The following is a 16,112-nucleotide window of genomic DNA, read 5'->3' as shown; positions in this document are numbered from 1 at the left end:
AATGGTCTTTTATTCTGCCACTTGCATTATTTTTTATAAAACGCTGATTGGCCAATTTGCAGGCAGGAAGTATAGGCGGGGCAACCAGGCAGGAAGTAGAGGGCGGGGCGACGAGAACAGGAGAGTTCTGGGAAGAGAAAAGCTCAGTCTGCAGTCATCATCCAGATGTAAAGGATGCAGATGAGAATGCCTCGCTGATGAAAGGTACCAAGCCACATGGCTAACACAGACAAGAATTATGGGTTAAGATGTAAGAATTAATTAATACCAAGCCCGAGCTAATAGACCAACCAGTTTATGATTAATGTAGACCTCTATGTATTTCTTTTGGGACTATGGTACCTGGTGAGACAGGAAACCTCTGTGAACAAGGGACAGAGTACTAGGCCCTTGCAATCTCCTCTCAGATGAACCTGGAGTGAAATTAGGGATAAAAAAGCGTGCTGTCTATATTCAAACACAGAGTGCTCTAATACTCAGCCAATCCTTGACGATGTCCCCATTGCTTTCACTCTCTGTCCTTGTCCCTCCAGACCCTCCCTCTCTGGCTCTGTTCCCAGATCTGCCTCCTCTTCCAGTGTTTGCTGGAGGCTCTGTTTAAGCACCTGGGCATTCCTTCCTTTCTCATGCTAAGCTCACAACACACTGCTTCTCTCTGTAGCAGCCCCACTTCACACAGCAGCTTCTTTCTCCCCTTCTTCCTCCTCCTCCATCAGAACCACCACCATCAACCAACCATCCCCGGCACCAGCCCCACCAGCACCCCCACACCTTCCTTGATGTCTCCTAGCCTGTGTGACCTGCTCTGTCCTCACCCACACACTGCCCTCAAAGCCTCTCACCCCACCTTTCTTTACTCCACTCTGAAAGTAGATTCCCAGCCTCCCTTTTCTAGCCTGAAATTATTATTCAGAGTTTGTACTACATGGTTGGGTCCTTTCTTATTTCAATAGAACTGGTATTTTCCTCTCTATTTTTAGTTTGAAAAAGCTGTTCTCTCATATGACCAACTTTCTTAGACACGCTGCTTTTGTAGTCAGCGCTTTCACCATCCGAGTAGAGCACAATCTACTATAAAAATGGAAGAGAGCAGGGCTTGGCTCCTGTCTGCTGTCGGCCCTGCGGGTCTGGGCTCCAGGCCCTGAATGCGTCTGGATGACTCTCCAGGACAGGGAGCTCCAGAAGCAGCACGGGAGCTTTTCCATTTGGATGTTATTACAAGGAAAAGAAGGAAGGGGAGGATGAGGAGGAAGAGGAGGAGGAAGGGGAACAGAGGGAGGAGGGGAAGGAGGAGAAGAAGGGGAGAAGTGAAAGAGGGTAAAGCAAAGGGGAGAGGATGAAGAGGAGGATGTAGTAGAGGAGTCTGTCGAGTGGCTTCTGATCTCTCCAGCGCCAGACAAGAAGAAGAAGAAGAAGAAGAAGAAGAAGAAGAAGAAGAAGAGCAGCAACAACAGCAACAACTAGGGGCAGAGTGACACGAACAGAACAGTGGCCCACAGTTTCCTGTGAACTCTTGATTTTCAGACTGCTTTGTGGAACTGATTGGCCCATGTTACAGACGAGGAAACAGGTGCAGAGAGCCAAATTGGCATGTCTCATATCACAAAAGCTTATATCAAAAACAAAAGCAAAAAACTGTGAAGGCAGCCCAGCTGGGTGAGGGTGAAACCATGCTGCCTCGCGGTGCGCAGAGTCTGCAGGGCCAGGATCCATGGACTCTTCCCGAAGCTGCACACTGCTGCTGTGCTCGCCCTGCTGTTCTCTTCCTGCAGGTTACACCCACTCCCTGTCTCTTTCCCCAACAAGTTCACTGCTCATCTTCTGAGCTTCTGCAACACTGTCAGAACAGATAACACGGAGGACAAGGACAGGGCCTGGACCACTTTAGTCCTGAGTGTGACCATGCCTTTCTCCTCCCTCCTCTGAGACCCCTTTTACAATGTACCCCAGAGAAACCCACACAGAGAACAACTCCATCTTGCCCATGGACTCCAAGCCAGGACATCTTTTCAGCAGCTACTGCGGGAGGAATCGCATCTTTTCCCAAGCACCCAGGACCACCTGTCCACTAGGCCTGGAGATGCTGGGGTCCATGCTTGGGGCTAGCAGGCTGCCTCTGGCCACTGGCCACTGGCAGACAACTCCTGGAAGCACCCGGCACCAGCAATGAGATCCTGCAGGCGATGCTGCCCTCTCGTGTTCCCTCATGGTACTGCTGTTCCCTTTTGGCCTGGAGCTTGGCTAGCAAAGCCTAGCTCAGGCCTGACAAGGAAGCTCTGAACTAGGTGGTGCTTCTGTCATTGCCTGTGCACAGCTGGAACTAGAGGGGGCTGTGATTGGCTCAGCAACTCCAGGAACTGAGTAGGAGTGTCGAGAACCTCTCGTCAGGGCTGCCTCCAAGACTGCCCGAACTGGGGTCTCAAAGCACTCTTTCAGGAGGACCAAAGATTTGGGTCCTGACTTGAGCTAGGAAGTTGCTCAGAATTCTGAACCTTCGCCGGGCGGTGGTGGCGCATGCCTTTAATCCCAGCACTCGGGAGGCAGAGGCAGGCGGATCTCTGTGAGTTCGAGACCAGCCTGGTCTACAAGAGCTAGTTCCAGGACAGGCTCCAAAGCCACAGAGAAACCCTGTCTCGAAAAACCAAAAAAAAAAAAAAAAAAAAAAGAATTCTGAACCTTCTAGAAAAACCCGAGAATGAGAAACTGAAAAGGAATAAAGATTATTTATAAACCCATAGACACCTACTGTTGACTACTTTGGGGGTATCTGTCTTTAGAATCTATCTATCCATGAATTTATTCTAAAATGGGATTTAGAATATAAAGAAGGGAATTTGTGTGTGTGCAAGTGTGTGTGTGTGCAAATGTGTGTGTGTGTAGTGTATGTGCGGGTGTGTGGACATACCTGGAGGCCAAAGGCCAATTTTGGGCTTTGTCCCTGGAGACAGCCAACTTGTTTTCTGATTCACCTCTTATTGGCCCAGGACTCCCCAGTTAGTCAGGCTGGCTGCCAGTGAGCCCCAGAGATCTGCTGGTCTCTTTCTCCCCAGTTCTGGGTTCCAAGTGATTACCAGCCACCACACACAGATTTTTATGTGGGGACTGGGAATCGAACCGAGGTCCTCATGGCTTCATGGCACTTCATCTCTTCAGCCTCATACTCACAGAGATCCACCTGCTCCTGTCTCCTAAGGGTGTGCACTACTGTGTCCTGCTAGCAACTTACTTTTCAATAGCAGTCAACATTTCCTGAGTTCAAGAAGTAGAAAATAGAGGAAAACCATACAACCAACCAAACACACAAAACCCAACAACTCAGGCAACTGCCGGTCCTACCGCCCAGTGGCAGCCTTTCTCCCCAGCTTAGCTTACATTTGCGACAGTCACCTGTAATGTGCCTATTTATCTATTTTGCAAAACTTTAAAAAATACTAAAGGACTTGGGTTCTAGCACCTCTGATTATCGCTATAACAGAGCGTGCCTATTGAGTTTTCCTAGGAAATATCTCACCACCTTCTGGAGACATCCTCCAGCCTCTCCTCCCCTCCCCAGTTCATGCAGCTCCCATGGGAGAAGCTACGTTCTACCGAGAGTGTGAGGGTGTAGTGCTGTGGGATTGCTTTGTAGGACTGAAATGGTTAAAAGGGGAGGCATGCTATAATTTTATAAATTTTGACAGATACTGTCAAACCCTTGCAGAAAAATTGTCAAACCTTGCACTCTGCAGTCGAGCGTGCTTGTTTTCCAAGTAGAGCTGCAGACGAAACGTTATGAAACTCTGAGTATCGAACACACACCGTGCCAAGCAGCGCGCTGTGTGAACCTCATTATGACCCAGGGAAGGAAGGGCTGTCTTTGCTTTACAGCTTCGGGAACTGTGGTTTAAAGAGCTTGGCCTGCTGAAATTGAAGGGGCCGAGCTGAATCCAAGCCAGTCTGTCCAGCCACAGCCTGAATTCTCTCAGCCAGTGGTTCTCGGGCCTGCGTCTATCAGAACCCTTGGGTGGGCAGTTGCAAAACGCTGCCTGGGACCACCTGAGTCAAGAAGCATGGTGGGGGCTTGAGGATGGGCAGTTCTCAGTCTCCAGGGATGGGGCACTATGTTCCAGGGACCACCCTCTGACAACCATGGATCCTATTGTCCCGCTATGGGACATGGCCATGCTAAACTTGGGTGTTTTACTGGGTGTGCACTGACACTCTGTATCCATGTGAGCAGACCCTTCAAGGTCTTCTGAATGTTTCAGGTAAGGTCTGTGGGAAACTCATTTTCTACTTTTGGCATGTTATGTGCTGTGTGCACTTGTTACTATTGTGTGTGCATGTACATGTGTGTGTGCACATGTGTGTTCATGCTTATGGAGGCTAGAAGTGGACTTGGAGTATCTTCCCTTGGTTGCTCTCTGCCTTTATCCTTTGAGACAGGGTCTTTCAGGGAATCTAAAGCTCACTGTTAGGCTAGTCTGATCGGCCGATGAGATTCAAGGACCTGCCTGCCTAGCTGCCTGCCTACCCGCCTCCTCAGCAATGGGATTATAGGCACAGCCTACCTCACCTGGATTTTTATGTGGGTTCTGGGGTCAGGACTCAGGTCCTCATGTTTGTATGGTTGGGACATTGCTGACTGAGCCATCTCCTTAGCCTTGGAATATTTTCTTGCTTCATTATTATTATTATTATTACTACTACTACTTTGGTCATTATCACTTCCTTATGACGATTCTTACATTTAATGGTGATAATGCTCATGGGGACCTTTGGGGGAGTTACTGTGGAGACTGCAGAGTGCGGGTACCATGGCCAGTTACATTGCCACTACTGATAGGGAAGAGTTGGGCAGATATGGGTCAAGAGGCTCAGTGACCAAGTGACACTAGATATGCTGTCTTAGTTAGGGTTTCTATTGCTGTGATGAAACACCAGGACCAAAAAGCAAGTTGGGGAGGAAAGGGTTTATTTGGCTTACACTTCAGCATTGCTGTTCATCACCAAAGGAAGTCAGGACAGGAACTCAAGCAGGGCAGGAACTGGGAAGCAGAAGCTGATGCAGAGGCCATGGAGGGTGCTGCTTACTGGTTTGCTTCACAGGGCTTGCTCAGTCTGCTTTCTTATAGAACCCAGGACCAGCAGCCCGGGGATGGCACCACCCACAATGAGCTGGGCCCTTCCCCGTGGATCGCTAATTGAGAAAATGGCTTACAGCTGGATCTCATGGAGGCATTTCCTCAACTGAGGCTCCTTTCTCCCTGATGATCCTAGCTTGGGTCAAGTTGACAGAAAACCAGCCATTACACATGCTAATCCACTTCTCAGTCTCACATCTCTTTAGAAAGGGCAGTATGTGCTCCGGAGTTGAACAGACCACGTGGATGACCTCTGTCTAACCCTATCCTGCTCCAGAAGAGCAATTTGATGGTGGCTACAGTCCCCCACCCCACCCCACAGAGTCCCAGGGATGACACACCTTCTCAGCTACTCCCAGATGGGCTGCTTCAACCATTTTAGTAGAGGCAATCACCGCATAAGCTGCCTGGCAGGTTCCCCATCTGTGTATAAGACTTTCCATCAACAAAGAGGGTGAGGTGGGGTCTGTGAAGGTTTGCTCTAGGAGACCAAGTTGAGTGAGCATGAGGCCTCCACAGCCGTGGGCAGGAGTGAGGGAGGCATCAGAGGAGAAAGGGACAGGGAGGAGGGTTGCAGGATTTAGGACAGGGCAAGAGGCCAAGGTAATTTGGGGTTTATCTAGAAAAAATAAATGAAAGACCTGGATCCATGAGGGCCCGAAGAGGAAAAGAAAGAATGATTCAGAAGGCCTGAGAGAAGATGAGTGGAGTACACAGTGATTGGCTGAAACAGGGTGATCACGAGGGCTTCCCGGGTGAGCTCGTCAACTCTGCTAGGGCTCTCAAACACGGCCGCCATCCATACATGGTGGGGTTTAGCTGTTTGGGCAGGAAAGCAAAAACCCAATGTGAGGGCCCAATGGGTTGGGCTAGAACCCCTGTAACCACTCCAGCCTTTTTGTCTGTAAAGAGGAGGTAGGGGAGGTGGAATTCAAGAGAGACAGGGTAGGGACTGTCAGCAGGGCATCCCACAGTAAAGGTGGCTGGGTGAGTAAGGGGGTCTTTCTGGATGCTGGTACAGGGACTTGGCTGTGATGGCAAAATTAGGGATAAAGTGACAGAAATCATCAAGGAAAGGAGGGAACCATGGGACCTGAGTGAGAGGTCAAGACAGAAAAGGTGGCTCCTATGTCCACTGGGAAGGTGATGGATTTACTTGCTACCTGGAGCGTTATCCTGGGCTCAGTGAGTCTTATAGGAGTCTCTGAGTCTGCGTGCCGTCAGTCTGCCACCAGGCTAAGGAGCTCAAAGGCTGGAAGAGTCTCAGATGCCTGCACTGGTGGGGACGGACCTCCATGGCATGGCACAGAGGATGAGCCCACGTGGTGGCTCTCTAACTTCCAGTGGCTAGGCTGCTGGCAGACAGGATATGTCCTGATGGGTGGCTGAGGGTTGGGGCAGCCTGAGGACATTTGATGCAGGCCCCTGGTGAGTTGACTTTGGCTGGGCCCCAGTGGGATGGAGCTGTGTGGATTTCCCTTGTTCCCTCTGTGGGGGTACTACTGGCCTCAGGACAGCCGTTAACACTTGAGCTTAGAGTGTGGCCTTGTGTTGTAGCCATGGCTGCTGGGAAGACTCAGGCACCTCCTCTCAGGCATTAAAAACCTTAAAAGCCATTTTCACCAACTCCTGTGTGGGGACCATCCTCAGCCTTTTTAAATCTCTTTCTAATATCTGGCAATGACTGAGAAATGCAACGGTTGGCCTGGACCACAGCTCCAGCCGGGAAAGCTGGGTCAAGGCAGGTATATTGAATCATGGTCTCTTGGAATCATTTTAGAAAAACAGCCAAATTTTTGTCAGTTCGCTTTGTAATCTTGTGGAGCTTGTTAAAATAAACAACTTTGTTCGAGGCCATCTCCATACCCAAAAGGAGGTAGCAGACCATGAAATCCCTCCCCTGGCAGCCATTTTGACCTGGTTGGTGATCCCAGTTGAGTTCCGTAGCTGGCACTGCCATGTTCCCCGCAGGGACCATATTGCCTACTGGTGGCTCTGGTCTGCATACTGTCTAGCCACTGCCTGAACCCATCTGAGCTTGGGAATGAGGGTGGAGACCAGGATGACATAAACATCATGTCAGGTCAGGTCATAGGAAAGACGACGAACTCTTCGATGCAGGCAGAAAGATCAGCAGAATCTTCAGTCTATGTGAGGTCCCGGAGGAAGAAAGGGACGTGGACTTGGACAACTCCATTGGCTCTGGCCACTTCACGGAGAGGGCAGAGGAGGACAGGAGTCTACAGAGACCATGAATGAGAAGCCATAGGGAAGGAGTCGAGAGGGGTAGGCCGGTGGGTGGACTGGGACCAGGGTGAAGGTTGTGGCACTGTAGAAGGGGGGGAGGGGGACCAGGGCCTGTGATGATGAAGAAGGAGGGACAGTAGGAGGGGGGAGAGGAAGAGATCGAGGTGGGCAAGAGGGAGGAGGTTGGATCTTTGTCCTGAACAGGGAGGAAGGGAGAAGGGCAGGTAAAGGGAAGAAGGCTGGCCACTGGGTGGAGCATGTGACTGTATAGGAGGAAAAGGGGCAGGCAGGATTCATGGAAAGGGTGGGGGTGCCAGTGACTCAGGTGGCTCCTTCAGGGTGGATAGGGCTCAGGGTCCAAGTCCCCAGATGAAAAGGCGTCTGGAAACATCGCAACCCTAGCGAAAAAGAGACCTGCCATATCAAGCACTGACTACAGAAGGAGGAACGGGAGAGCAGAACCCCAAAACCTGCACATAAGGGAGCTCAATTTGTTCATAGACAGGTGGAAACGCTAATGATGGAGGATGTTAAAGTCAAGAGTGCCCTCTGGTGGCCATTTATTTAGACTGCTTACCTAGCGTGTAATGAGCCCAGGCATATGGATACATTTTACAGCAGACACCCCAGGGGTTACTGAGGGTTGGGTTTAGACCTGGCACTGCCCATTTCCAAGCCTGTGCTGGAGACCGAAGACTAGGGCAGGCATCCCACTCAATAACCTGGGGTTGAGCAGTGGACGTGGGGTAGCCTTTGGTAGTCTCCAAACCCAATGGCTCCTTGCAACAGTGACTGTCTCTGCTCTGGAATGGAATGCTCTTGCCCTGGCATGGTGTGTCCTGGCAGGGGATCCTGGGGTTCTACACCCGGAAGAGATACCCGGTACCTCTTTAGACAGTGGCTGGGAAATGGACTTCTCTGAGTAGAAAGCCGATCATGTCTGCTGGAGAAAAGATAGAGGGAGTCCCCCACATGACCGTTTTCTGCCCTTCCTCCCCATCACCATTATAAGGAAGCCAGATCAAGCTGAACTGAACAAAACTTTAACTACAGGTATATTGAGCAACTCCTGAGTGGGCTCTCCAGCCCCATAGATGGAGGCCAGAGAAGCTGCATGCCCAAGTCAGGGCAGGAAAATTTTATAGACTGTAGGTGAGGGGTGATGATGTGTCTGCCACAAGCTGGGTTTGTGCCCAGGTATGGTCAGAAGCTGAGCACTTAGCACTCCAGGATTTGGAGGACAGAGGCAGATGGATCTTTGTGAGTTCAAGGCCACCTTGGGCTGCACAAGATCAATGCTGAGACAAATCCAGGTGATGGTGGCTCACACCTTTAATCCCAGTACTAGGGGGAATGTAAAATGGGAAGAGAGAGCTATTTAGTCTGCAGTTGGCTAGCCTTGCTAGAGGTACGGCTTCTCTAGAGACTTGGCTGCTTTGCTTTTCTAGGTGAACCTCATTATCTGTCTCTGGGTTTCCTTTATCATCTGTGCTACAGTTATGCCCACTCTGGACTCTCCCTCATATCTATAATAAACTTTCTCCTCCGCCATACCTAGGGGTAGTCATGTCCTTTCCCTTTTGATTTCTTCTTGTTTATTTTTTCATTCAGAAACCATTTAAACATTGTTTACTTTGTGCCAGGAACCATGATAACTTATGCACGGGGCTTAGCTTTAATATTTACAGCTACTGTAAGAGGTAGCACCAATTACTTTCTCCAAACAATCAACACCCCCCGACACACACAAGTGCACACACCTCAAAGGTCCATCTGTTCAAGATCAGGTTCCCAGGTGGCACTGTTGGGAAGTGGTGGAACCTATAAAACATGGAGTCTAGGTGGGAGATCTTTAGGTCACTGGGGACACGCTACTCAAAGGGACTGCGGGGCCGTCTATCTTTTTCTCTGCATTTCCCGGTCACTTCAGCGGCCTCACCCTGACATCACCAGCCCCCACTTCCACCAGCGGCCTAAGAACAGCGAGGCCATCTAACCACTGACTTGAACTATCAAATCCAAGAGCCAAGCAACCCTTTTCTTTTTACTAGCTGATTAGCCTCAGGTAATTCTTACAGTGATTGGAAGACAATACACACAAAGAACACCACTAGTCAAAAAACATCCATTTTATAAATGGGAACAATGAAGGCTGGGCCCAGCTTTTCTGACTCTCAGACCCATGCTCCTGAGTATAATCAATGAGGTGAGAACAGAGCTACAGAAGGAAAACCGATGTTTAAAGCACTCAGCTCTGGGACTGCCGGGATGGCTCAGTAGGCAATGGTGCTTGCAGCCAGTGCTGACGACCGGAGTTTGACTGTGAAGGGCACCATGACTAAAAGCATTTCCCACCATTGTCATCATGGTGGGAAAGCTGGAGAAGTAGCTGAGAGTTCTACATCTGGATTCCCAGGCAGAAGCAGGAAGAGAGACAATGAGAACAAACTGCCCTGGGTATCCCCAGTGGCACTGGGCACTAAGGTCTGAAGCAGAGATTCACTGCCCTTCAGGTTCACAGTCAGACTAGTGGAGATGGGGTCGTGCGCCTCTGTCTATAGCATCTCTTTGCACTTTGGGTTTTCCTGTTTTTATCCATTATCCTCGATAGTCTAAATGTTTGCATGGAAAATTCCAGAAATAAACAGCCCATGAGTTTTAAATAACTCACGTATAAACTAGTTCATCATCTACCTTTCTTGCTTGTTATCACTGTAAAACTTGTTGTGCTTAACTCATCAATGAAATTTTACAACTGTTCTTCAAAGGGACCCGTTTCAGGGCTCCTTTGCGGGGGCGGGGGGGGGTGTCTCTGAGCATGTCCGCTATGACGACAGGGGTACTGCCTCACAGGGGTACCTGTGAGGTTCAAGAGGGTGGAAGCCCAGCAACCTAAAGCAGAAATACACTATTTGTTAAGGGACAGGTGGTCACACAGAACGTTGCATTCAGTTATTGATAAAGCACAGATGAAAGGCAGCACGGATTATAACACTCAAACTGCATGCAAATAAAAGAGAGAGTTTATTTTCATTCTGCATTTATTTGACATTTCATCCAGTTAAACTGAAATGACACATTGACTGTGACATTGGCAAGACACCTCACTAATACTGATAGTTGCTAGTCAGCCACACACACAACGCTATCTCACATTAGAAGAAATGTTAACTAGTCACTGTACAACCTTATTGCACTTCGTGTGGCTTTGTCTTCAGATAAAGAACAGGCTTTTAAAAGACCAGCAAAGGTTGCCAATTTTCACTCATTTGTTCTCTTTTTTTTAAAAAATAAATCACGATTAAACCACGCGGTGAGTATTCCTATTAAAAGCATTAAGAGACCGAAACTTCTAAAACAAATTGAAAAGAGCCCAGCTCCACATCGACTATGCATTCCTTGGTACACCTGGGCTGACACTTTGGTGAGTGTGTCAGTCTCCCCACTAGCTACTGAGTTTTCACGTCCTCAGAGCTGCGTGTGCACTGGGGTGAGGGCTTGGGGATGAGCCGGGTGGGGTGGACCTCAAGGCCTTTAGCTTCCCGCGGAAATGTCCTGTAAGCACCTTGTGAGCCCTGCCTTCAACTCCAAGCTCTCTCCACCATTTACACAGATGCACTGTGGGCAACAAGGCTCACCCAAGGTCACGGGAAGCCAGTGCATTTCAAGTGGCTTGACATTCAACTCTACAGAAGATTCCAGCAGCATGGGGAGGGCTGAGAGCTTCAGAGAAAACAGAGACGCAGACACAAGGCACACCAGTATTTCTTTATGAGGAAATTCAATCTGGACACATCACCGGGGAAAAAGGATCTACAGAAACTGGATAGCTCCTTTTTTCCCACTTACAACCCTCTGAATTGGAATGACTGACACTCAGTATAACAGGTAGCTTGTCTATGACACGGAACACCTATGGACTTCCAACACGACCTCAGCTACACTGAACAGATAGCATGTAAAATCCCTAGAGGGATGCGGACATGCCACGTCATTTCAGGGTCTTCACACAGAGTGGAATGCAACATGATATTCACTGTTGCTGACTTGTTCATGTATTGTCTCTGTGTCTTCCTGAAATACACACACAAGGGGAGAGGCAGATAGGGACTGGGGACTATGGTTTCACAGTCCTAAAAATACCCGAAATACTCCTAAACCTAGCATTTGGGCATTTCGGTTAATTATTTGATGGAAATTCATGATTCTTAAATACCTTTGAGGTCAGATTAATAATTTCATAAGAACACTAGACAAATTGGAAAGTTAACCAAGAGAATCCAGTACCCAACACATGCTAACTGCAGGGGCGGCTTCACACCCTGCTCTGTGGCTGACTTCAGGAAGGTGTATGGAGTGTTTATCCTCTGAACCTCAAGTCTCCTCACCGTCTGCTTTGGACTGGTCCATTGCCAAACCGGAGACAAAGTTTCCCTAGTATTTATGCTTGTATAGTTAGTCTTAGAATTTCCCAGTTCATGGCAGAAGTGGAAATGAAATCAGTATTTGAATAGGTAACCTTTCCAATGACTGACAACCATGTTTACTGAGCACCTAGCTGTGCCTACCAGTGCTTTAGAAAGCTCCAGGTGAGGGTTTTGAACAATGTCATTAAAGTCTACCAGAAGGGTACATTTGTAAATTACAACATGATTCAAATGTCAGGCTCCTGACCCACACTGGGGGCTGTGTCAAGGGGCAGCTTGACTCTAATGCAGATCTTTTAGAGGCTTTTGTAACTGGAAGTGCCTGTCACATGGGATTTCCTCACTGCTGTGGCTTCGGGAGGTTCACAGATGACAGCCGGAGCCTCCAGGGCTTGATCATAGCTTCACAGGCCCTTGTTAAAGTACACGCGCCGTAATTCAGGATGACTCCTCTGGATGCTGGCTTGCAACTCATCCTCCAAGCTCGTCACAGACATGGAACTGGGACAAGGCAGAGGGAACAAGGTTATCACATGGGCAAGGAGGGGACCCTGAACTAGAAAGGGCAGGGAAAGGACACAGGCTCAGAGACCCAGGGCTGGTGCATGGACACACCAGGAAGGCTGCACATGGCCGCAAAAGGAGCATTCTGTTCCTGCCAGGAAAACAATCGTCACAACAAAGAATTGCAAGAAGGCAACTGCTAAGCCTGTTCACCTCTGTTATTTCAAGCTGAAACCGTCTCCTTGCTGGGTAAGCACACTGCAATGACATGCACAGACCAGCGTGACACAGTGCTGGGACTGCAAGCAACTACCCAAGCCAAGGGCAGAGCTGAGGTCAAAGAACTCGTTCATGGACGAACACAGATGTGCTTGTCTGTGGCTCCAGTGACATTAATGAGTCATGCTAAAGGTTATAGAAGCAATATGAGCAGGAGACAACCTGGCTCTTATAAAGGCTAAACCGTTCTCAGATGAAACAGTAGGGGGCAGAAGAGAACTGGGTAGAGCTAGTGTTGAGGTCCCACAGACGGGAGCTTGTCTGCTAAGTCTCTTCCTTTTAGAGGTTTTCCTGGCCCTTTACAGACCTGATTTCTTACTACTTAAACCAACTATCTTCACTTGTCTCTCTAGCTCATTTTTAGGATCAAAGTTCACAATAATTCTAAAGCAAGCAAGCAAGCAAACAAACCACCACCTACCTCTTCTGAGGAAACAGAGCACAGCAAAGGGGGGTGGCGAACACTAAACTTTAAAAACAAAGAGAACGAAAGGTCAGTTGGCTGAAGTGGTCACTTCTTGGCTTCTCTCTCTATATCTATCTATCTATCTATCTATCTATCTATCTATCTATCTATCTATCATCTATCTATCTATCTATCTATCTATCTATCTATCTATCTATCTATCTATATCTTAACAACAACCTCTTTCCTTTAGAGCACAGAACTGCCTTACTAATATTTAATGTTTAATCGCCAAAATGGTAAACAAAAGCACCAAGAACAAAGGGGTAACTGGAGTTTACATGGGAACACGCAAATAGCCCTAACTGTGGAGGTTCCTGTATGGACAGTTTTCATCTTTTTAATTATTGGGGCCACAGATTGCAGGCATTCTGGGTTGGCATCATTTTCAAAACTTTTCTGTCACCCAAACTTCCACAGGCACCAAAAATGACTTCTATAAGTGTGATTTCTGAGTTGATTACCGAGAGAACATATGATAACACCTACTGAATAAACACATACACAACAATAACAGCAGCTATGTTTTTAAAGGCTCATTTCCACTTACCAAAAGCCAACCAACGTGACTTGAATTGGTGCGCTCATCCACGGGAACCTCTGTATTGAAAAACACACAGGTATCAGAAGTGTGGTTCTTCACGACAGTCTCTCCTGCTGACTGAAGAGCGTCCCCGTGGCATAAAACCCAGCACAATGGGATTAGTGAGACCTTGGGCAACACTAGCACACCGATTAGTCCTGACTTCACGGCCCTGAGCTATGAATGACCAAGCAGCAGCCATCCCGAGTGTTATTCGCCTGTGTATATGAGGTAGAGGACTAGCTAGCATTTAATTATGGTTTATCTGCTGCTAGGGAGGAGGCAGGGCCCCACATGCAAGCTGGGAGACACATGAACTTGCACTAGATTTCTGCCTCATCAGCACTGACCAACTGTGTGGAAAAAGCAGGCAGAGTCCGGGGTTTGTTAGGATGCAAAATAAGCAGTCCCTTTAAGGGTGAGGAGGAAGACATGCCAGGAACCCAGGACGGTGACCGAGTGGGAAGAGCCTACCAGAGTGGGAGGAGGCTTACTAGACACCACCCTCCACCTGCTTGTACACACTCTTTGATGAATTCAGTTGCTGTCAGTTAAAACTACTTCCAGAATAAGATATCTTTGCTAGTCATGAGCAAGTTGGTAGGCTTTGTAGGAAGCAAACTTAGTTTTACTTAGTTGTTAGATACTTAGTTTTTAAAAAAGGAAAATACACAATATAAAACACAGGGTTATCTCAGTAAGACCACAGAAACTTCTGCAACGAGCTGTGAGTTGGTTGGGATGCAATCAGCCACCTCAGCCCCGAGTCACACAAGGTGTTGCAAGATAACGTGAGGAGAAGGCATACCCTGGTGCCCAAGGAGACTCCTTTGCTGAAAGGGATGGAAGGATAGAGGGAATGAAGCAGGGGAAAACACCATCAAAATGAAACCAACCCACGTAGGCTATGCCGGGGGAGGGGAGGCTAACCTCAGAGAGGAAACTACTGTCATATGCCACATAACGACAGAGTAAGTTCTGAAAAATGCATCCTTGGGCCAGGCTGTCTGGGCACTCACTAGCAAACATTCTAAATTCAGCTCCCTGGGATATATGCTTTCAATACATACACTTCTCCACCTCTACACAAATGATTGGCTGTTTAAGGAGGGATTTTCACAGGGAGATTGCTGGTGGCCATGTCAGAGGAGCTGCAGTCAGCAATGGAGCTTATGGGACACTGCCCAGTGGACAGCAAAGCTACTCTGGGTACATCCTGGAGAGGCAAAGCCCCAGAAAGATTGTTTGCAGAACGCCCATGGCTTCTGCTGCGCTTCCTCCTGCGGGCTGCTGCCCTGTTCCTGCTCTATTTGGCACGGTGAGGTTACTATATAAAAAGATGCCAATGTATCCAGTATATTGTGATTGTTTCTTGGGAAAATTCCACTTCTCACTGGGCAATTTACTTGCAGATCATAATGAAGATGATTTTTATAGGAGCAATGATGATCTATGATCTAACTGGACTTTCTGAGTTAGCCTAATATTTACAGATGGTTAGGACAGTTAATAAAGATGATTAGGGACATGGTTTAGGTTATCCTGACAATTGCTCCAATAAGAGATACAAAAAAGGGCAAAAACAGGCTAAAGTCACCTTCCCCTTTGTTAGATGTGAGATTCGCAGAATATGGAGAATAAAAACAAAGAGGTTTGCATTATAGACCCATGAATTCTGTCTGTGGAAACCAGGTTGATGAGTAAAGGAAGCAGTTATGTTCCTATACCCAAGGTTAGGCTGGGTTCTTTGGTCATGTTATTTGCAGAATTAACCACAGGCCCCAGTATGCACCTCAAAAAAAAAAAAAAACAACAACAACAACAACAAAATTGTGCAAGGAAATTAAATGACCCTATTGTGTGTAAAGATAATAGATGGTTAGCTGAGCACTTTTTGTTTTATAGGATAGGAATCTGCTACATTGAAACGGCGAACTGCCTTCCAGTACAAAGGGAACTGGCTGAAATATACTTAGCTTGCTTAAGACTTTGTTAATCAATTATAAAAGAATCATTGCTTTGGGATGGAGATGCTATGGTGGGAAAATTAATACAAAAAAAGTTTACCTATTGTGTGGGCTTCTAAGAAAAACACTTGTGATCATATGTTATTTCTTCCCGTGTAAGGATTTTAATTTGTTTTTAGAAAATATGTAACTTGTGGCTGTGAGACCATCTTTCCTTAGAAATCGTCTTAGGAGGTATAAAAAGGATAAGAGAAAATAAGGGAAAAAGAAGCAAAGATATAAAAGAAAATATCACAGACGATGTAGGAGGAAAACATCACGGAGGCTGAAGAAGGAGAACGAACGTCAGGGAAGAGGAATGAGAACAACAGGGGTAGAAGAACAGAGCAGGAAGTGAAAAACAAAATGAAGAACTAAGCGCTGGCCCTCGAAAAAGTTTCATGTATGTGTATATTGTTGTGCCGACTCCATGCCTCCTCTTTATTACCTGACCTGCTTGAGGGCCGGTCTCTCAGC

General features: G+C 47.7%; 1 protein-coding gene across 4 annotated transcripts in view; it reads right to left on the bottom strand.

The window, feature by feature from the left end:
- Positions 1–11,831: 11,831 nt before the first annotated feature.
- The window catches only part of Sfxn1 (sideroflexin 1), a 35,494-nt gene continuing 31,213 nt past the window's right edge, over positions 11,832–16,112 (bottom strand). For all 4 annotated transcript variants that reach the window (XM_038332654.1, XM_038332657.1, XM_038332653.1 and 1 more), the window contains exons 9-11: positions 13,597–13,646; positions 13,002–13,049; positions 11,832–12,298 (exon numbers count right to left, since the gene is read on the bottom strand). In XM_038332654.1, the coding sequence (XP_038188582.1) occupies positions 12,202–12,298; positions 13,002–13,049; positions 13,597–13,646 (195 nt within the window). In that variant the 3' untranslated portion in view covers positions 11,832–12,201. The remainder of the gene's footprint in view (positions 12,299–13,001; positions 13,050–13,596; positions 13,647–16,112) is intronic.

This window comes from Arvicola amphibius, chromosome 6 (assembly GCF_903992535.2).
Source record: "Arvicola amphibius chromosome 6, mArvAmp1.2, whole genome shotgun sequence".
Classification (NCBI taxonomy): Eukaryota; Metazoa; Chordata; class Mammalia; order Rodentia; family Cricetidae; genus Arvicola; species Arvicola amphibius.
This window is presented reverse-complemented; position numbering and strand designations above follow the sequence as displayed.